General features: G+C 22.9%; 8 protein-coding genes, 3 non-coding genes and 1 pseudogene across 11 annotated transcripts; 4 read left to right on the plus strand and 8 right to left on the minus strand.

Moving 5' to 3' along the window:
• The first annotated feature begins 50 nt into the window (after window positions 1–50).
• Window positions 51–122, plus strand: tRNA-Thr-AGU-16. Its single transcript has one exon. It is a non-coding gene; the product is annotated as a tRNA-Thr (tRNA).
• A 370-nt stretch (window positions 123–492) lies between these two features.
• On the minus strand, window positions 493–789 carry DDB_G0282551 (hypothetical protein; the record flags this gene model as incomplete). Its single annotated transcript, XM_635028.1, has 2 exons — window positions 493–686; window positions 777–789. 2 exons carry the CDS (start codon window positions 787–789, stop codon window positions 493–495), a joined length of 207 nt encoding a protein of 68 aa, XP_640120.1.
• A 946-nt stretch (window positions 790–1735) lies between these two features.
• DDB_G0282553 lies at window positions 1736–1809 on the minus strand (annotated as a pseudogene; the record flags this gene model as incomplete).
• An 856-nt stretch (window positions 1810–2665) lies between these two features.
• DDB_G0282783 (hypothetical protein) lies at window positions 2666–11719 on the plus strand (the record flags this gene model as incomplete). The annotated part of the gene is made up of 1 exon (XM_635030.2): window positions 2666–11719. The coding sequence occupies one exon, from the start codon at window positions 2666–2668 to the stop codon at window positions 11717–11719; it is 9054 nt and encodes a 3017-aa protein (XP_640122.2).
• Window positions 11720–11788: 69 nt separating this feature from the next.
• Window positions 11789–13541, minus strand: DDB_G0282555 (hypothetical protein; the record flags this gene model as incomplete). Its single annotated transcript, XM_635031.1, has 2 exons — window positions 11789–13163; window positions 13258–13541. The coding sequence occupies 2 exons, from the start codon at window positions 13539–13541 to the stop codon at window positions 11789–11791; spliced, it is 1659 nt and encodes a 552-aa protein (XP_640123.1).
• A 40-nt stretch (window positions 13542–13581) lies between these two features.
• DDB_G0282557 (hypothetical protein) lies at window positions 13582–15702 on the minus strand (the record flags this gene model as incomplete). Its single annotated transcript, XM_635032.1, has 3 exons — window positions 13582–13604; window positions 13933–15344; window positions 15401–15702. The coding sequence occupies 3 exons, from the start codon at window positions 15700–15702 to the stop codon at window positions 13582–13584; spliced, it is 1737 nt and encodes a 578-aa protein (XP_640124.1).
• A 705-nt stretch (window positions 15703–16407) lies between these two features.
• DDB_G0282559 (metallophosphoesterase domain-containing protein) lies at window positions 16408–17918 on the minus strand (the record flags this gene model as incomplete). The annotated part of the gene is made up of 3 exons (XM_635033.1): window positions 16408–16829; window positions 16917–17147; window positions 17276–17918. The coding sequence occupies 3 exons, from the start codon at window positions 17916–17918 to the stop codon at window positions 16408–16410; spliced, it is 1296 nt and encodes a 431-aa protein (XP_640125.1).
• Window positions 17919–18142: 224 nt separating this feature from the next.
• Window positions 18143–19494, plus strand: DDB_G0282785 (hypothetical protein; the record flags this gene model as incomplete). The annotated part of the gene is made up of 2 exons (XM_635034.1): window positions 18143–18153; window positions 19251–19494. The coding sequence occupies 2 exons, from the start codon at window positions 18143–18145 to the stop codon at window positions 19492–19494; spliced, it is 255 nt and encodes an 84-aa protein (XP_640126.1).
• Window positions 18767–18848, minus strand: tRNA-Leu-AAG-3. Its single transcript has one exon. It is a non-coding gene; the product is annotated as a tRNA-Leu (tRNA).
• Window positions 19495–19623: 129 nt separating the features above from the next.
• DDB_G0282561 (hypothetical protein) lies at window positions 19624–19866 on the plus strand (the record flags this gene model as incomplete). Its single annotated transcript, XM_635035.1, has 1 exon — window positions 19624–19866. One exon carries the CDS (start codon window positions 19624–19626, stop codon window positions 19864–19866), a length of 243 nt encoding a protein of 80 aa, XP_640127.1.
• Window positions 19867–20264: 398 nt separating this feature from the next.
• DDB_G0282787 (hypothetical protein) lies at window positions 20265–22252 on the minus strand (the record flags this gene model as incomplete). The annotated part of the gene is made up of 3 exons (XM_635036.2): window positions 20265–20978; window positions 21017–21780; window positions 22231–22252. 3 exons carry the CDS (start codon window positions 22250–22252, stop codon window positions 20265–20267), a joined length of 1500 nt encoding a protein of 499 aa, XP_640128.2.
• Window positions 22026–22099, minus strand: tRNA-Val-AAC-17. The gene has a single exon. It is a non-coding gene; the product is annotated as a tRNA-Val (tRNA).
• Window positions 22253–22667: the final 415 nt, after the last annotated feature.

A 22667-nucleotide genomic window follows, 5' to 3' on the forward strand; every position in this document is an offset into this window, starting at 1 on the left:
TTTTAAAATTTCCAACTTGATCTTCTATTAAAAATTCCATTTTCAAAAATGGCTCCATAGCATAGTGGTATTGCGCTTCCCTAGTAAGGAAGAGGTCATGAGTTCGATCCTCATTGGAGCCTTTTTTTTTAAAAAAAAAAAACACAGTTGGGTCAATGGTTCGACTCTTTACAAAATTTTGCGTGGGGAATAATATATAAAAAACAAAAATCAGAGGAGAGTTGTCCTCTTATCCATAAAACATTTGTAAATATTTATTAGACGGATAAATAAATAGTATAATTAATCAACAACTGTTATTGTGGATATTACGCCACATTAACAAACTTATTATTTAATGAAATAAAACTTTATAAAACACTTTATTAAAGTTATGTTGATATAAGCAATTAAAGTAAAATAAATATTTAAAAAAAAAAAAGATAATAATAAAATAAAATAATAAGTAATTTATTAATTGGATGAAGGTTAAATTTCTCTAAATTATAAAATTTAGAGAACTTTAGCTTTAATATGAATTCCAAGAATACCTAATAAATTAGCCATTATATCAGCATTGATTAAATTTGTTGATTGATTACCACCAAATGAAGAAGTAATTCCCTTGGTTTCATTATTTGAATTTACAGAGATTGTTTTGTTTAAAGAATTACCATTATGAATTGAACCAATTCTAGAAATTGAGGCTACATAATTAAATTAAAATTTTAAAATTTAGAAATCGAGGAGTAAAAATAATTATAAAAATAGATTAAGAAATCATAATATTTATTTACAAATTAGAGTCATTTTTTTAATTTTTTTTTTTTTTTTTTTTGTTTGTTTGTATTTTTAATTTAATGGTAAAAAAAAAAAAAAAAAAATAATTTATAGAAAAAAAAAAATACATTATTAAGAAAAAATAATAAAAAAATTATCAACTATTTAAAAAAAAATACAATAGTTCAGTTATTTACTAAATATATTTGGGATATGTTTTGATTATTAAAGATGTAAAAATATTTAAAAATGGAATAGATCAATTTTGTTGAACTTTCTTTCTAAAAATTTAAAATCTAGATTAATTATTCTAATTTCAATTAATAAATAAAATGATTAATCTAACTTTATTAAAAAGGAAAATAAAAAAACGATATTTGTAAATAGAACAATGTATTAACCCTATTAAAAAAAATTAAAAAATTAAATCTTACTCACTTTTTTTAATTAACCACACAAACACAAAGAATTTTTTTTTTTCTCTTTTTAGTTTGAAGATCTACCAAATTCTTTTAATAATCAATGTATATTGTGATATATTTGTTTGTTTTTAATTTTAATAAATTATATATTTTTATAGAAGGAAAAAAATTAATTTCAAATAATAGTTACATTTTTTAATATTTCAAACAATAAAAAAAAAAATAAAAAAACGATTAATCTGGTACATCCATTGAGCAATTAAAAAATTAAACTGTTTCTAGAATAATTTTAGTTAATTTTATAAAAAAGATGAAAAGAATTACCCTTACACTTTGTAGATTAAAAATAAAATCCCAAACCCACAGATCCAATTTTTAATTTTCTTTTTTTTTTTTTTTTTTTTTTCAAAAAAAAATTAAACCCAACATTTAACTTTTTTTTTTATAAATAAAAAATTAATAAAGTAAAAATGAAAAATAATTGTAGAAAACTTTTTTCTTTTATTTATTTTTTACTTTGTTTAAACAATAGTTAATTTAATACTAATTCATTATTAGAAAACATTGACTTTAATTCTAATACCAATAATACCTAACAAACTAGCCATAATGTCAGAATTAATTAAACTTGGTAATGAATGACTACGTTGAAGACGTTCACTATTGAAACCTTATTTAATAATTATTCATTTAAATTTTAGTTTATGATTATTTGATTAATAATATGAGAAATGATGAAATAAAAAAAAATTTTAAACAATTGGAATTTATATAAAATAAAATTGTAATTTTTAAAAAGTTTAAAAAAAAATATTAAAAGTATAAATAACATTTTCAGATTACAGTTTTTTATATAATGAATTATTTTAAATGTGGTAATTTTGCAATAAAATTAATTCATTCTGGTTTGATTACAATTTAAAAAGCATATAAATTTATATGTTGCATATAAATTTATATGCTTTTTAAATAAAAAAAAAAAAATTTTTTTGGTTTTTTGAATCTTTTTATTTTTTTTTAATTTTAAAAATAGATATGGATAATTGATCACTTTAGTTTTTTTGTTTATTTCCAACTTTCAAAATAATTAATTTAAACTTAATGTATTTTTTAGATTTTATTTTTTTAATGCGTATTTGGTTTCGTTTTAATACTTTTTTTTTTTTTTGTTTTTTTTTTTTTTTATGAGTCATCTTTCACTCATTGATGCGAGCAATCATTTTTTTTGATCAAATTATTTTATTTATTTCGAATTAAATTTTTTTTTTTTTCAAAAATAAAAAAAAAAAATAAAATAAAAAAAAAAAAAACAAAAAAATCTTTTTTTTTTTTTTATAAAAAAACTTCAATGGTTAACAAATAGAAATAAATAAATTATACATACATACACACACACACACACACACACACATTTATATAAACATAGAATTTTTTTTATTATTTTTTTTTTTTTATGATTTCCATTTTAATATTTGTAAAATACTATGAACAATAAAAACACCCATAATAATTTAGATAATAGTTCAGATAATAATAATATTAATAATAATACTAATAATAATAATAATAATAATGCAAACAATAAAATAAATTATAAAAATAAAGATAATAAAAAGGTGGGATTAGGCAAAATCCACTCCCACTTAAATATAAATATATCACCAGAGTTATCAAAGCTCATAGTATCAACTGAAGAAAGGAAATCACCACTTCAACAACAACAACAACAGTTATTTGATAAAAATGATGATAATAGTAATTTAGAAATATCTTCATCAACTTCATCAACTCCTTCAATTACACCAAATCAAAAACAACAACAACAACAATCGACCTCTAATACAACTACCACCACTACTACAACTACATCAACATCATCTTCTTCGAATTATGGTTATGGTTATAACAGTAATGATGATGATGATGATAATAATAATAGTAATAATAATAGCAACAGTAATAACGAAAATACTAGATATGATAATAATAATAGTTTAAGATCATCATTAGTAACATCATCAACATCTACATTCACATCAGCTTCTTCATCGTCATATTATTACTCTGGATCTGAAACTGGTTATTATAATCCTCAAAATTTATATCTAGAACATGTTTTGAATGATTTTAATCAACATCATCAACAACAACAACAACAACAACATAATAGTAGTATTAATACAACATCAGCAACAATTAATAGTAATAATATAAATAAACACAATTTTACCTTACATATAAATAATAATAGTAATAATAATAGTAATAATAATAATAATAATAATATTAATATTAATAATATTAATAATAATATTAATATTAATAAACAAAATAATCAAATACCATTTAAAAATGATATAGTTGATTTTAATAATAGTGAACAATTTGGATGTCCAATTGATTGGAACGGATATTTTCAAAAATTATTATTATTACCAGAAGAGGATTTAGATGAAAAATATGAAAAGTATAAATCATTATCAGCATTAAGTAAAGATTTCATTCATACAGCCATCACCTATGGTAAAATAATCATTGAAGAAGCATTTATAGATAATAAATTTAAAACCATTAGACCGGTCAAAATCGGTGGAAAGGCGGGTGGTGAGAAATATGCATACAATGGTGTACTATTTAAGTTTGCTCAAGATTGGGTGAAAATCTATTCATCAGATGAATTCTCAATGAAATCAGCAAATCATGAATTAAAGAGTGTTATGCGTTATTTTGGTTGTGATGGTTTACATGTACCTTTGATGGCATTATTAGATTATCGTGGTTTTCGGTTAGTAGCAATCTCATTCTTACCAATCTCAAGAAAGAATGAAACCATCGTTTATGGTTCCTATAATGCTGGTCAAACCGTTTATGCTTCGAATGAAGATTTTAATCATAAAATGAAATTAGCTGCTAAAAAATTAAATATCAAAGGTCATGAAGCTGGCATTGATGATTCAAAATTTCTTTATGGCCCTGCTGATATTGAAGGTCATATAGGTTTAGATGGTTTATTTTATGTTTTAGATTTTGCAAGAGTTTATCCACCAACAATTGATTCAATTTTAAAAACAACAAATAATAATAATAATAATAATAATAATAATAATAATAATAATAATAATAATAATAATAATAATAATAATAATAATAATAATAATAATAATAATAATAATAATAATAATAATAATAATAATAATAATAATAATAGTAATAATAATAATAATAATTTAAATAATAGTAGTAATAATAATAAAGTTAATTTAAAAAGTGGAATATCAAATTGTAAACCAAATGGTGAAGCATATCTTTATAAATTATTTAGACCAGAATTTGTACAAAATTATCATATACCATTAAGTAGTGATGCATTTTCACCATTCTCTGTAAAAGATTCAAAATCAATGCAAGAGAATAATGATGAAGTTAGAGAGGCATCAAATTATTTATTTTATACTTTAATTCCTAAAATTTCGAAATGGATTGATAGTAATGCTTCAAATATTGATTGGCATTCAAGATTAACTGAAATTATTCATAGAGAAGGTATAAATGTGCGTTATCTTGGTTTAATACGTCAAAATATTTTAAAATATCAAGAATGTAATAGTAATAATAATATAAATTATAGCAACAATACAATTAATTTAAGTAATAATAGTAGCAGTAGTAGTTTTAATTTATATAATAGTAATAGTAATAGTAATAACAATAATAATAATAATAATAATTTAAATAGTAATAATAATGATTATAATAAATTATCAAATATTTTATTATCAGAAATTATAGCAAGAGTACTTAAAAATATTTTACGTGATGAATTACGTGAAAAAATGAAAACACTTCATTCTTTAGAAGCTAATCCATATATTCAAGTTGTTATAAATTTTTTTAATATAATTTTAGGTGATCCAATTGAAAGTCATAAATTATTATGGACAAATATTAAAAAAGAAATTGAAAATAGATTTGAAAATACATTAACAGAATTTGAAAAAGATAGTAAATATCAATTAATTGAATCAATTAATTTGTATCATGTAATATTTAGAATTCAACAAATGACAGGCATAAAATTGGGTGAAGCATCAATGATTGAATTTAAAAAGGATCCAAGATCATTTAGAGTGGTTTTATCGGATATAATTAGTATGGATGTTAGAGTTAAACATATGAATATCATTAGTTTGGCAGAAGGTAATGCCCTATCATTGCAATGCATGAAATTGGGTGGTAAAGAACCACCAGTTGGCTCTGAAAGATTGTTTAAATTGGCAAGTAATAAATTTGAAGAAGCAATTAGGTCAACACCAGATAATAAAGATATACTAAATGAATATGCAACAGTGTTGAAACAATTATCAATGTCTGTTGGTAGAAATAATTGTTTAATGTATTTAGAGAAATCTTATTCAAATTTCATACTATCTCAAAATCATATTGGTTTAATGGAATTAGGTGACCTACTAATGAATCTATATTGTTCAGGTTTTAATTCTGATCAAGATAAAAATAATGACCTTTGGTCAATTAAAGATTCTTTATCAATTTTATCAGAAAAATGTTATTCTTCAATTTCATATTGGGGTTTAATTAATTTAAATTCAACTTTATTAAATTTTAATCAAAATTACAATAATAATAATTTTAATAATAATAATAATAATAATAATAATAATAATAATAATAATAATAATAATAATAATAATAATAATAATAGTAGTAGTGGTGGTGGTAATATTACAAATTCAATGTCATCAACATCATTATATTCATCATTATTATCAATCGATGTTGCATCAAGAAAATTTCAAATTTCAAATAGTGTTAGATGTTTAGCTTTTTTAAAATTAGGTAATTTAATTTTACAAATTTCTCAACAAAAGAAATCAATTCAATTATTTGAAGAATCTGGTAAATATTTTAGAGAAGCTTTTAATTTAGTTTTATCAACTTATAATAATAATAATAATCAATTAAATAATAATAATAATAATAATAAAAATAATAATAATAATAATAATAATAATAATAATAATAATAATAATAATAATAATAATAATAATAATAATAATAATAATAATAATAATAATAATAATAATAATAATAGTAGTAGTAATAATAATAATAATGATAATGATAATGATGATAATACAAACGATAATAATAAAGAATATTTTGGTGAAAATGAAAAAGTAGAAGATGAAATTAATGAAAATAATGAAAAAGAAATTGATGATGAAGATAAAATTAATTTACAAAGAAAATTACCAAATATTCCAACAGATATTTTATATAAATCAAATATTCATATTGCAATTTGGTCATTATTATTTTTAGATTTTAATAATCAAATAATGACAACGACAAATTCAATAGAATTTCCAAAGATTAAAACAAATTTATCAAAAATTTCAAATAAAATTATAAATGTTGGTAATAATGATATTATGGATTTTGAATTTATAGAATTTTTATCAAGATATTTAATAAAGAGTGAATCTATTTCAATGATAAAATCAATAGTATTAAGAAAATATCAATTTAATAGTTTTGGTTATAATTCAATATTACCATCACCAATTGCTTTAGTTAAAAGTTTAACTTCATTTATAAATTTAACAAAATTTGATATTTCATATTCATTTTCAAAATCAATTGATAATAGTAATAATAATAGTAGTAATAATAATAATAATAATTTAAATAATAATAATAATAATAATAATAATAATTATTATTATAATAATTCAATTAATGAAGATATATTTTGTAATATAGTGTCACAATTAAAAAGATTAAAAAGTGTAAATATTTCAAATACAAATATTCAAATTAAAGGTATAATTTGTTTATTTACAAATTGTAAAGAATTATTAAGATTAAAAGCAAGACGTTGTAGAATTTTTGCAAATGAATTTGAACATCTATTAATTCTACCATTCCTTAAACAAAAGATATTATTTACAAATTTTCTTTGTTTGAATTTATCATGTACTGAAATTACAACCATCCAATCCATTTCAAAAATATTTCCAAATTTAAAACATTTAAAACTTTCACATTGTCAAAGAATTCATAGCTATGAATTACAATTATTTACTGATAATTTAGGTTATTTTTATAATTCAAATAATGGTAGAAATTTAATTAATAATAATAATAATAATAATAATAATAATAATAATAATAATTCAAATAATAATGTTATAGTACCAATTAATGGTAAATTAGAAAAGATTAAATTATCAGGATGCACAGATTTAAATGATGAATCAATTGGTAAATTATTAAAGAAAACTATAATGACATTGAAATCATTTACATTGTGTACTAGTAAGATATCACATTCACCATTAATAAATTATTTGAAATTAATAGAGAATCAAAAACATCAACAACAATTAGGTTTACCATCAAGAGTTATCATTGAACATTTAGATTTATCAAATTGTAAAATTAAATTAATATCAAGTTCATCACAATCAATTTTAAAACCATTTCAATTAGATCAACCAATACCATTATCAGTTTTCTCTTCAAGTATAAAATATTTAAATTTATCTCATACTGGTTTACCAAAAGAAAATGTACCAATTTTATTAAGTTATTGTTTAAATTTAGAAATTTTATTATTTAATTATAATGAACAAGAATTTAATATAATTAGTAGTGGTGGTGGTGGTGGTAGTAGTAGTTTATCAAATAGTGGTGGTATAATTAATAATAATAATTCAAATAATAATAATTTTAAAATTTTATTAAATTCATTAAAATTAATTAGAATTGAATTAAATGGTTCAACATTTTCAAGTTTATTTTTTAAAGAAATTATATCAAAATCAAGTTTAACTTTAAAACATATTGGAGTTAGTGGTTGTGCAGGTATTGATTTTAGTTTCTTTGAAACTTTATGTAATAAAACAAAGATTACTACAAGATTAGAATCATTGGATATCTCTTATTGTAAATTAATTAATGATGTTACAACCGAACTATTTATACCAAATTGTAAAATGTTAAAATCTTTACAATTATCAGGTTGTAATTTAATTACAGATACAACAGTACATTGTATAGCAATGAATTTACATCATTTGGTTCATTTATCATTAGATAAATGTCAATTAATTCATTCACTAATTTCAATTAATTCAATAAGTTGTCCAAATTTAAAATTTGTAGATTTATCTTTTTCAGAGAATATTTCTGATCAATCTTGTCAAATCATTTTAGAATTGGTTCATTTGAAAGCTTTGAACCTATATGGTTGTAAAAAAGTTACTGATGAAACTTTAAGAAAATGTAATAATTCTCAATCATTACGTTTCTTAACTTTAGGTTTAAATAAAACTTCAAATACTGCAATTGAGAAATTAAAATTTGAAAATCAATCTTTAAATATAATTTTATCTGCTGGTATTTCTTCATCATCTTTATCATCTTTTAATTCTTCTTCTTCATCTTCATTTTTATCACCATTAAAATTATCAAATTCAAATTCTGATTTTACAAATAATAATAATAATAATAATTATAATAGTTTATTACATTCACAAAATGTACCACCGCCACCATTACCATTATCATCATTAACTTCATCTTCATCATCTTCATCATCTTTTTCTTCATCATCATTACCAAGTACACCAATACCAATAGTTCAAACAATTGTACCAACAATTGTACCAATAACAATAACAACACCGACAGCAACTAAAATTTCACCAAATACAACAATCATTCAACAACAACCAATTCAACAACAACCAATTCAACAACAAAAAGAAGAAAAAGAAATTATAATACCAATAACAACTATGAAATCTTTAATGACAGATTTAAAGAATTTAACAAAAGATCCAATACAATTTGCAAATGCACAACCATTAGATAATGATTTATTAACATGGCATGCAAATATTGTTGCACCAGATGGATCACCTTATGAGGGTGCAGTATTTCATATTGAATTAAAGTTTCCTCCAAATTATCCTGCAGCTGGACCAAGTGGTGTTTCATTGACTCCATTACCACATCCACATATTCATGATGGTGGTAGAATTTGTTTGGATATCTTAAGTGATTTTCAAACTTATTTTCAAGGTCAACAAGGTTTATCAAGTACAGGTTGGTCATCAGCTTATACCGTTCATACGATTCTATTACAAATGCAAACATTTTTAGTATCATTAGAAAGTGATGAAGATTATCCAATTCAAGAATATCTTCAAAAAATTCCAAATGCAATTCAATTTTCAAAATATTTTAAATGTTCAACTTGTGGTCATACTTCATTTGATCCATTTCCAACTATTAAAGGTTATATACCACCAGAATTAACTGAACAAGATATTATAAATTTCAATAACCAAAACAATAATAATAATAATAATAATCAAAATTTTCCATTATCACCATCACCATCAACAGTTTCAATTTCACATTATCAACATCATAATGATCATCATAATCATCAAGAACAACAACAACAACAACAAGAAATTGTTCAAGATAAATCATTAATAAATACAACAATAACAACAACAACTACAACAACAACTAATACAAATTCAAATTTATTATCATCATCATCATCATCACCACCAACAATAATAATTAATAATAATGAATATAATGAAAAATTAAAAGAGGAAATTGAAAAAGATTATATTAAATCAATTAAACAAGAATTATTTTGTTTTCATACAAGAGTATCATATGAAGAGGATACATTAGGTATTGGTATATCAATTGTTGATAAGAAAGGTAAAATCGATGAAATTAAATGTTCATTCGATTTATTATCATTGACAGCATTTAATCAAGGTGTTAGAAATTCAATTCTAAAGGAACAATTCACTCATTGGTTACCATTGTATTTGAATCAACAACATGGTGAAACCGCTTGGAAATGTTTAGAGTCTGCAATCGTAGATATATTACATAGTAAGAAATTCTCACCAGATTTAGCTTCACAATTCCTTTGCATCGCTATGAATTCAATTTGTGTTCAAATGATGAAGGGTGCAGTTCATGCTTCCATTAGACTACTAGAAGGTTATTGCTCATTTCATCAATTGTTTGTTCAATTGGTTAAACGTTATCCTGATCTATTGGCTGAAATTAATAAGAAAATCTATAATTTCATCTATATACCAGAACATAGAACTAAAAAATTAACAAGTGCATTGGGTGAATTCTTACCGCTATTAACAGTTTCAGATTACTCTTGGGAAGATGTTTCAAGGGTTTATATCGATGAAAATTTCGATAGAAATGTATTTTGGGTTTTACGTCGTCATCCTGAATTTGGAATAACTGAACCAAATCCAATCATAGATAGTAATAGACCAAGTTGTACTTTTGATGTCACTCAAGTCTCAATTCGTTTGTTAATGTTTCATGTTTATTTCTTAAAGAATGTCGCTAGACCCAATGGTGCAAGCTTAGAAACTATTTCACAATCTTATGATAGATTAATGGGTAGACCTCCAACTCATGTTCGTGATAATCTTCAAAAAGAAGTTAAAGAAATTATGAGAATTACAACTTGGTCTCAATTCTTTAATAAAATTGGTATACCACCACCTGATGAAATTGGTCTAATTGAATGGTTACGTAAATCTGTTGTAAATAGTTTTGAAAAAAAGTATCATTTTAAAATTCAAAAATCAAAATTAATGGAAACTTATGAATTACAACAACAGCAACAACTACAACAACAACAACAACAGCAACAAGAACAATTAAAGTATCCTCAACAACAAACTCAACTTCAACAATTATCATTACAACTTCAAAAACAACAACAACAACAACTTCAACAACAGCAATATCATCAAAATACATTTAGTACAACAATTGTTCATAATCAATTTGAACCTTTATCAAATTCAACTTCCTCAACTCCAAATCGTTCACCAACTTTAGATAAAAATAATAAAAGAAATAGAAATAATAATAATGATAATAAAAATAATAATGAAGATGATGAAGATGAAATTGATTTTACAGGATTTAATTTATTATTATCACCAGAATCACACCTCACTTCACCAATTTTACAATCACCCTCTTCACCTTTCCCTTCAAGATTAGTTTGGAGTTATAATTCTCAATTACCAAAGATTGATTCTATGTCACTTAATGAAAATGATCAATCTTTATTCCCACCTTTACCTTCTAAACCAATTAATAATAAAAGAGTTATAACAACATCACTTCCACAACCACCTTCAACAAATTATAATAATATTAATAATAATAATAATAATAATAATAATAATAATAATAATAATAATAATAATAATAATAATAATAATAATAAAGCACCATATGGAAACAATAATAATAATAACTATAATAATAATAAAGCACCATATGGAAATAATAATAATAATAATTATAATAATAGAGTAAGAGTTTGTAATTTCTTTTTAAATGATAAATGGTGTCGTTATGGTGCAAATTGTAAAATGTCTCATGATGAAGGTGAAAAAGAGAGAATCTTAAAAAAAAATAATAAAAAACAATAATTAAAAGGTGATAATAGAAATTTTTTTAGGAATTTTTTTTTTTTTATTTTATTATTTATTTAATATATTTTATATTTTATATAATAATAAACCCATTACCTGTACACTATAAACTTTTAAATTTTTAATATCATTAAAATTTGTTGATTCTTGTTGATTATCATTATTTATGAAATTAAAATAAATTAATTCTTCATTTTCACCACCTGCTAATAATCTACAACCTTGAAGAGTTTCATCATAGTATGAAATTCTTTTAATATATGGGTAATCTTTATCAAGTTCAAATGTATGAATTGTAAGATTTGAATTTGAATTATCAAAGTTTACTAATAAATTACCATTAATAGTATGATCACCATTACCATTAAAAGTTTCATTATAAATTAAAAATTCATTTCCATGGAAATCTTTATAAAAACCTGCTAAAAATGAATTTGGGATAATTGGAATTTCTTGTTTAATAAGATAATTTTCAATTTGTTGAATTTTAGATGCTTCTTCATTTAATAGGATTTCATATATTGGTACTAAAATATCAATTGTTGAATTAATATAAATATCTGGTGAATTAATATCTGATAATGATGAAAAGAAGAATCCTAATTTTAATGGTCTAACAAATGCCATATTTGAGTGGTATCCTGTTAAATCACCATTCTTTGCTGATATCCAAATTGAATTACTTGTATCATATGTATGTAAAAAAGGTATACCATAAACACTAAATCCGTCTCTTAAAAGGTTCATTGGTGAAAATAATTCATTTAATGTTGTTTCTTCTAAATAAAATGATGATTCACTCTGTTGCTGATTTTCATCACTTAATAAGAAGATCATAAATTTAGCCATATCATTAGCAGTTGAAAAAATGCCACCACCTGGTGAATTCCAACCAGCTGGTGAAATTGGAGCAATTGAAAAACTACCATTACTCTTTTTATATAATCCAATTGCCATATTATCTTTAACTTTTTCATCATAATTAAATGTAGTATTATCCATTCCTAATGATTTAAAAATATTATTTGTAACCCAGTATTCATATGCTTGTTGTTCTTTCATTGTTTTTTTCATTTTTAATGATTCACCTAAAACTCTACCAAGTAATGAAAATCCTAAATTTGAATAATGTGATAAAATATTTGGTTGTTTTGAAATTAAAAATTGTTTTGATAATTTTGAAAGTATGACTTTATCATTACATTTATTTGTTCCATAATCAATTCTATCACATGGAGTCTCTCTTGCCAAACCACTTTGATGAGATGCCAATTGTCTAAATGTAATTTTTTCATTTCTTTTATCTTTATAAATTGAATTAATTTTAAATTGTGGGAAATAATCACGAATATCATCATCCAATGAATTTATAATACCTTGATCTCTTAATTTAAACATCATTAATGATGTAAAAGTTTTTGTAATACTTGCAATTCTAATACTTTTGAAATATAAAAAAAAATAATAAAAAAAAATTATTATTAAAAATATAAAAATAAAAAACAATTTTTTAATATCATAAAATTATTTCATACTTATTATTAAGAGTTAAATTTAAAGAATTTTCATCTAATGGATTTATTTTTCCATATGCTTTAGAGAAAATTATTTCATCCTTGTATACGATAGTGGCAATAAATGATGAAATATTATCTGATTTCATTTTTGTTTGAATTAAATTATCAATTTCATTATATGCTTTTAATAATAAAGGATGATTTTGATCAATTTTTATTGGTTTTGGATATGTTGGACATGTTTTAAATAAATTTAAAAATGTAAATATTAAAATTATTATATATTTATAATTTGTATTCATTTTTTAATTTTTTTTCTTTTTATTAAATTTTTTTTATTATTTAATTTTTTTTTTTTTTTCTTTCTTTTTTTTTTTAAAAATAAAATAAAAAAATTTTTTAATAATTAAATTAATTTAATAATTCCATGAAAGTTGAGGGGTGATCAATATTTACACACACACACCCACTTGGTAAACAGTTACTTTTTTTTTGTGTGGGTTTTAGTGGTAAAGTGTAAAATCTCATTTTTATCTTTTGGTGATGTTTTATAAATAAATTAAAAAATAAAAATAAACACCCCAAAAGTGAACAGAAAAAAAAAAAAGAAAAAAAATAAAATTAAAATTTATTTTTATTATATTTCTATTATTAGAATAAAAACTATTTAAAACTATTTAAATAATAAAGAACCCATAATTTGAACACTATAAACAAATAAATTATTTATATCAATATTTTGATTATTATTATTATTATTAAAATCAATAATTGTACCATTAATATCTTTAAAAGTGAAATAAATTAATTCATCATTACTTCCACTAGCTATTGTTCTACAAGTTGGTATTGATTCATTATAGAATGAAATTCTTTTAATATATGGATATTCATTATCAAGTTCGAATTTATTTAAAACTAAACTTGCACCATTATAACTTACTAATAATCTATTTAAATAATCACCATATGTTGTTTGATTTAAAATTAAAAATTTATTACCATAATCATTTGTATAAATTCCAATTAAAAGTGAATGAGGGATTTTTGAAATAAAAATAGATTCCATAGTATTATTTGTTGTTGTTGTTGTTGTTGTTGTTGTTGTTGTTGTTGTTGTTGTTGAATTTGAACTTGTTGTTGTTGAATTAATTACTGAATCTATTGCTGCTTGTTCTAATAATTTTTTATAAACTGGTATTAAAATATCAATTGCAGCATTTGTATAAACATCGCTACTACTAACACTTGTTAATGATGAAAAAAATAAACCTAATTTGTATGGTTTTACAAATGCAATATTTGATACATATCCTTGTAAGTCTCCATTTTTTGATAAAATCCAAAGAGAATTATTGGTACTATACGAATGTAAAAATGGCATACCATAGGAAGCAGACCCATCGTTTAACAAATTACTTGGTGAAAATAATTCATTTAATGTTGATTCTTTTAAATAGGATGGTGATCTTATATCTAGTGAATTATTATTCATACCTAATAAATGTATCAATAGTTTACCCATATCTCTTGCAGTTGAAAAAACACCACCACCAGGTGAATTCCAACCTGATTTTGTCATTGATGGTATTGAATATTTACCATTATTATTTACTAATCCTGGTGCAGTATTATTAATAATATCTTCATAATTGAATGTTGTATTATTCATTCCCAATGGTTTAAATATATTATTTGTAACCCAATATTCATATGGCTCTTGTTCTTTCATTCTTTTCATTCTTAATGATTCACCTAAAGTTCTACCAAGTAAAGAATATCCTAAATTTGAATAATGTGATAAAGTAGTTGGTTTTGAAATTAAAAATTGTTTTGATAATTTTGCTAAAATAATTTTCTCTGTACAATTACTTGTTCCAAATTCATTTCTATGACATGGTGTCTCTCTTGATAAACCACTTTGATGTGATGCCAATTGTCTAAATGTTATAAACTTTTCTTCTTTTTTTTTAAAAATTGATTTAATCTTAAATTTTGGGAAATAATCACGAATATCATCATCTAATGAATTAATTATACCTTGGTCTCTTAATTTAAACATCATTAATGATGTAAATACTTTTGTAACACTTGAAATTCTAAAACTAAATAATAATTATTTTAAATTAAAAAAACATATAAAAGATTTTTTTAAAATAACTTTTTAATTTCTTTAAATACATACTTATGATCAAGAGTTAAATTTGGTGAGTTAATATCTAAATAGTTCAATTTACCATATGCTTTTGAAAAAACAACTTTGTCCATGTAAACAATAGTTGCAACAAATGATTTAACACCATCAGCTTTCATTTTACTTTGGATTAATAAATCAATATCATTATAAGCTTTTAATAATAATGGGTCATTTTGATCAATTTTAATTGGTAAAGGATAAGTTGGACATGAATATAATAAATTAGCAAATGTAAATAACAAAAATAAATATAAATAATATTTCATTTTTTTTTTTTTTTTTTTGATAATAATATAATAATTATTTTATTTTTCATTTAAATAGTTAATTTTTTTTTTTTTTTTTATTAAATTGAATTGATTATAATAAATTCGAAATCCTGATTAAAAAATTTGTTCGAATTCATCTTAGATAGTTGTAAATTTGTAGGTATTAAATGAGAAATCTATCTGATCTTATTCTAAACTAAAATTTTATTAGAAATCCATCATTTTTATTGTTTTAATTTTGTTGAAAAAAAAAAAAAAAGTGTTTTGGGCAATTGAATATTATTGGTCAAAACAAAACAAATCTAAATGTTTTCAGTTGGACTCTTAGTGGGACGAATAAAAAAAAAAATTAAAAAATCTATTTTTGTCATTTTTTTTAAAATTTGAAAAAAAAAATTTTTCATTTTTTAATGTTGAAAAGTAAATTCTAGAACACCCAAAAATACACGATAATATAAAATGTAAAAAAATGGATGAGATCATATAAAAAAAAAAAAAACAGAATAATCTAATTCATATTTTTTAAAAATTTATTTATTTTTCATTTTTTGTAATTGTTATTATTACTTAAAAAAAAAAAAAAAAAAAAAAAAAAAGTAGTTGTAACTATTTAATTAAATCTTTTTTTTTTTTTTTTCTTTTTTTATTTTCTTTTTAAAAAAAATAATAAATAAATAAAAAAACTATAAATTAATTTATTATTTAAAAATCGAATTGACCCTTTGTTAAATTAAATTCATCAATTATGGTATTATTGATGTTTGCAACAAATTGCCAATTTAAGGTTGTTGAATTAATTACATTTAATAAACCAAATCCATTGATCGAAGTTCTAAGACCAGTTGTCCATTGTTGAGATGGTTGCCAAATCATATCTTCACCTTCAACATCGCCACCAGTACCAACTACAATGTGAACTGTTGCTTTTGGTGATTCAACGTCACCCATAATTTTATTTTTAAAAACTGGTAAAGTACGTTCATAAGAATGAGCATGACCAGAAATAAATAAATCTACATTATATTTATATAATAAATCTTCTAATGACCATAAATATATTTTTTTACTTTCAACAACATCTATATTTGAACACCAATCCCAAACTACTGAACAATAAAATGGACCTTTAAAAAATTAATATTATTAATAACCAAACACTTTTAAAAAAATCTTTTTTTTTTTAAAAATTAATTTAAATTTTTTATACATACGATGAGAATACATTACAATCCATCCATTTGGATTTGATTTACGATATTGTTTTAAATCATTTTCAATCCAAGTATGTTGACTTGATAATGGGAAATAGTCATGTTCACTCGAAAATCCAACAAAATGAATACCATTATAATCATAAGAATACCATGAATCACTTTCAAAATCTACTGGCATTTGCCATGTTTTTGTATAAACTGATAAATCTATAAATCTATCATGATTACCTTTTTTTTATTATTTAAAAAAAAAAAAAAAAAAAAAATCAGTAAATCTATAAATCTGACAATGACCAACTTTTTTTTTATTTTTAAAAAAAAAAAAAATAAAAAAAAAAAGAAAAAATAATAATTACCTGGACATGTTAAATAGGGTAAATGAGAAGATAATGGTGAAATTGAATTTTGAAATTTATTCCAAATTGTTTGATTACCTGGTAAATTATATGGTTTTTGTTTATCAGCATAAGCAATATCACCAACATGATGTAAAATTTGAATTTCATTTATACGTGATATTAAATTATCAACAGTGTAAACATCTGAATTTAAACTATCACCTTCAATCCAACCCATATCACCAAAGAATGATGTTGTGAATGGAATAACTTTACCAAATGGTGCATCGAATTGATTGGTTGTAAAATTAAATATTGAACTCCAAATATTCAAACTCTTATCACCAACACAATAGAAATACATTGTTGATGGTGATAATGATGACATTACAGCTGTATTAATTTTACCATCAAATCCAATCGTATCATAAGAAATGATTTCACCAATTGATGTGAATGATGAATCTTGAATTGGTTCAAACATCTCTGTACTAAATAAAACGGTTGGAGCTTTGGTTTCATTAATTGTATACCATGTTACTCTCATTTGATCTTTTGATTTTGTAAAAGCCAACTTTATTGATTCAGGTATTACATTTTCTGTAAATACATTTGAAATATTTAAAAATAAAAATAAAAATAAAATAATAAATTTATCCATTTTATTTTATTTCTTTAATAAAAAAAAAAAAATTAATAATTAAAAGTTGGAGAGAAAAAAAAAAATAAAAATAAAAAAATGGGTTTGGTTTGTTTTAGGCCTAAAATAAATAAATTAAATATCTTAAAAAAAAACATTTGGCCAAAAGTTTTTTTTTTTTTTTTTTTACATTTTTCGGTATAATCGGAATAAAATTTTAATTTTGTTTTGTTTGGGGTGTGAAAATGAGAAAGCGGTGTGACTTTTTTTGAGGTGATATTTGCAGTATTTGGGAAAATAAAAAAAAAACATTTTTTTGAGTATAATTCTTAGGAAATCTTATCACAAACATTAAAAATAGATTTATTTATTAATTTTTTTTTAATTTTTTAATTTTTTTTTAATTTTTTTTTTTTTTTATTTTTTTTTTTTTTTTTTGAGCAAGGGTCGAAAATATCAGCGAACTATACCAAAAAAAACAAAAAAAGCTTTTTTTATTTGTTTTTTTAATGTAATTAATTGATTTGTAATTTTGAGGACTATTGGAAAAAATAATATTTTTAAAAAGAGTTTGTGGCTTCAAATTAAATAATAATTATAGTGTGAGAATTTAAAAAAAAATAAAAAAAATAAAAGTGATTAAGTCTTATAACCTTTTTAATTTTTTTTTAATTTTTTTTTTTTTGTTAAAATTAGTTTCATAAATAGAAAAAATATCTAAATAATTTGTCCATATTTTTTTAATTAATTTTTAATTTAAGATACAATTATAATTTTGATTAAATTTAAATAGAGATTATTTTTGGTCTAGTACAACTAAGTTTTAGGGGAATCGAACCTTTGATTCAAAGAGCATTCTTAAAAATTATTGTAAGCTAAGGGATTCGAACCCTTGTATCAATGATATTGCAGCCTTAATGCAACCCCTTAGACCAGCTCGGGCAAGCTTACTTTTTTTGAAATTTTATTAATAATATCCTGTTAAATATAGGTTTTTTTATAATCAATAGCAAACACCTTCCATTTAAAGAAATTAAAAAAATAATATACATGAAAGGTAGAGACCTATTATGGAGATACACACTTAAAGCACTACCAAAAATATACAACATGCCATGCCAACAGTGTCGGGAAGATGAGACTTCAGAACATATATTCTTCGACATCAAAAACACACAAGAAATCTTCAACTACACCTTAACCAAGTGTGGACACCACTCACACCTGGAATGTTAAGATTTTAAACCATCTACAAATTGCACTAATAGCCAATTTAATAGCTATTATATTCGAAAAAATTTGACACAAAAGAAACAAACTCATCCACGATGAAATAGAAATAATAATTCATAGACAACAAGTCATACGTGAACTATTTAAAACACAAAGAGCTGCATGGGACAGAACACAAGCGGCTATAAACAAAACATTAAAAATCAAATCAAAGCAACGGCAAGAAGAACAAAATAAATTAGACTCATTAATCTCGCTAAAGCTATTACAATTTAGCAGACAATGGAACTCACCTCTTCACGCAATAGCACTTTCCAAACATCTCAAAAAATACAATAATTCACTCAGTACTCTCTATAAATAAAAAAAAATAAAAAAATAAAAAAAAAATAAAAAAAAAAAAAAAAAAAAAAACCTGGAACCCAAGTTAATCAGAAAATTTCCAGATTTTTAACTTTTTAAAGTAAAATAAAAAAAATAGAAAGAAAAAAAGATGAAAATTACAAACAACACCACAAATATAAAGCAACACAAATGCCTACAAGAAATAAGTGAAATTGTGGATAAAACTCAACCAAAAAAAAACCAATTCAAATACGTCATAAACATCAATCATGAAGCTGATGATAAAATAAAAAAAGATTTAGAAAAAAATTTGGACAAAAAAGATGTTTTAATCAAAAGTAATAATCCAATTCAAAATTCGAAACAAAAAAAAAAAAAAAAAAAAAAGTAAACTAACCCCTCTTTTAGAGACCCTGTAAAAAAAAAAAAAAAAAAAAACTAAAAATAAAATGAGATCTAGCATCTCAAGGAGAAGCAACTTTTTTTTTTTTTTACCTAAAAGCGGTGTATTGTTATATTTTATTACATTTTTAAATTTTTAGATTTTAAATTTTTAAATTTTTATATTAAGGAGAAGCAACTATTTTTTTTTTTTTACCTAAAAGCGGTGTAGGAGAAGCAACTTTTTTTTTTTTTTACCTGTGATCAGACCTTCAAGGAATGTCCTTGTGTCTTTTCGGCGGTGTTTGTTAAACGATTTTATTTTTATTATTCAATTGTATTAAATTTTTTAAACTATATTATATTTTTTTTTTTTTTTTTTTTTTTTTTTTTTTTTTTTACTACTACTTAAATTTGAAGAGGGTTCGGAAATGCTGGGGTTTGCCAGGCTTTGTTGAATTTGTATTTGTGAAGATCTTGATTGGTGTTTTTTAGTATTGCTTCGTCGTGTTTGATTTTCTTTAGTGTGATGAATTTTTCAGTTTCGATGAGATTTAGTAATTCTGTTTCTATGACCTTTTGCTCGAATTTTGGCTCTGGTTTGCTTTCATCAGTGTTGAACAATTTGTGACAGATTATCTTCCATAATTGGTGTGCTATTATTCCTATGAGATTGGGGAAGATTCTCTCAGTTCTGTTGTATTTTGATATGTCTAAGGTATCCATTGACCATCTGTGGATTTTGATGAATGATAATTTGTTAACTGTTGATATGATGGTTTTTTCAATATCTAGGATATCTTGGCATAGAGTGAAGAGGTGAGAATAAGGGTCTCTGAATAGGTGGCCACAGATCTTGCATCTGGTGTCTCTTTCGTGGTTGATACCTGGAAGTGATCTTGAGAAGAATCTGAAGAGGGTGTTTCTACCTTTTTGGTGAGAAATGCTGTTGATGTTTATGAATACTTTGGGTATTGCTGTGTTGTATCTCACCGCCCATAACTTCTGCCATTCTGTTCTTCTTGGTGTTGGGTGTCTGTCTTTGATCATGAGTTCGTAAATTTCTTTCAGTTTTAGTGGTTCATCATTGTCGTTTCTTATACAGTCTGGAAGTTCATTTATCTTTGGATGATTTTGGTAAAATTTGACTCTGAATACACCCCAGTGTCTGCACATATCGTTGAGGGTTGAAGTGTGGGCTTTTTTCTACTTAATTGCTCCATGTACCATTCTTGTAAAGTATTGTTGTTGTTGTTGTAGTTGTTATGGAGTAGCCTGTTCATGTACCAGATTTTGAATGCTATATGTCTTAGTTCTATATCCCATAATTTTATGCCTCCTTCTTTCCAATCTGCATATGCTCTGTCTATTTTCATCATAGTTTTGTATTTTCTCTCTTCTGTATATGTATTCTTAACTGAGGAGAATAAGAACCATCTGGTCATGTTATTTATTTCCTCAATTTGTTCTTCATTTAGATTATCCATGTATTGATGGTATGTTAATTTGGATAGAACGTATGTTTTGAGAATTGTCATCTTTGCCTTCATCGTTATTGCTTGTGATTTCCATTTTATTAGATTGTTTTTCATTTCTTGGATTAAAGTGTTGTATTTTGAATTTAAACCTGTTTTGGTGAAATTGAGGCCAAGATATCTTTCTGGGACTGTACTCTCTTGGAATGGTAGATCGTGTGGTTTATCTCCTATTGCCATCATTACTGTTTTCTCTTTGTTTAACGATGATGATGTTGCTGAGCAGTACTTTTGGATTTTAGTATTAATTTTCATTAGTTCTTCTGTGGAGTTTGTAAAGGTTGCTATGTCGTCAGCAAATGCAGTGAGTTTTAATGATTTGGAATTTGGTAGAGTGAAGCCTTTGATTGTATTATCATTGTAGGAGAAGCAACTAATAATTGCGTTATCTTTTTTTTTTTTTTACCTAAAAGCGGTATATTGTTATATTTTATTACATTTTTAAATTTTTAGATTTTTAAATTTTTAAATTTTTATATTGTTATATGTTGATATTTTTGGTTATATTATTATAATTGCGTTATCCAATTTTTTTTTTTTTACCTGTGATCAGACCTTCATGCGTTATCCAATTCAAAAAAAAAAAAAAATATAGGTTTTTTAAATGTAAATTTAAATGAAAAATATTAGTTTGTATTCAGAGCGGGAATCGAACCCACGACCTAATCCGTGTTAAGGATTCGTGATAACCGACTACACCATCCGAACTAATCGATATTTTTGAAAAAATTTAGCTTGTACCGGTTTTTTAAAAACAAGGTTTAATAATCAAAGATCAAATAATAAACGAACTTAAAAAGAAGCAGCATGGGACAAAGCAAAATCTAACATCAACAAACTAATTAGACAACGAACCAACATTCAATTCCGTCAACACACTTTTTAGATAAAAAAAAATAAAAAAATAAAAAAAAAAAAAATAATAATAAAATTTTAATAAAATTATCAAATGTACTTGTCCAATTCAAAAAAGCTAGATAAATCATTGGAGGAGATTTGTTTTGTGAAAAATGTAAATTGTGGGGTGAAGACTTATTAATAAAAAACATTTTCTTATAATCTTAAAGCAATTCAAAGATCTTCTCCAGCATTTTATTCTACTATATAATACTAACTGTGACCCTTGGTCAGAATTACTATAAATAAATGATAAAATTAAAAGTAAAACTAATAGGAACCATAATGGACTTAATATGGTATATATTAATACAAAACTTTTTAAAAACAAAGTAACAATAAAAATTATTTTTTTATTTTTTTTTTTTTTGTTTTTTTT

Source organism: Dictyostelium discoideum (assembly GCF_000004695.1).
Source record: "Dictyostelium discoideum AX4 chromosome 3 chromosome, whole genome shotgun sequence".
NCBI lineage: Eukaryota > Evosea > Eumycetozoa > Dictyosteliales > Dictyosteliaceae > Dictyostelium > Dictyostelium discoideum.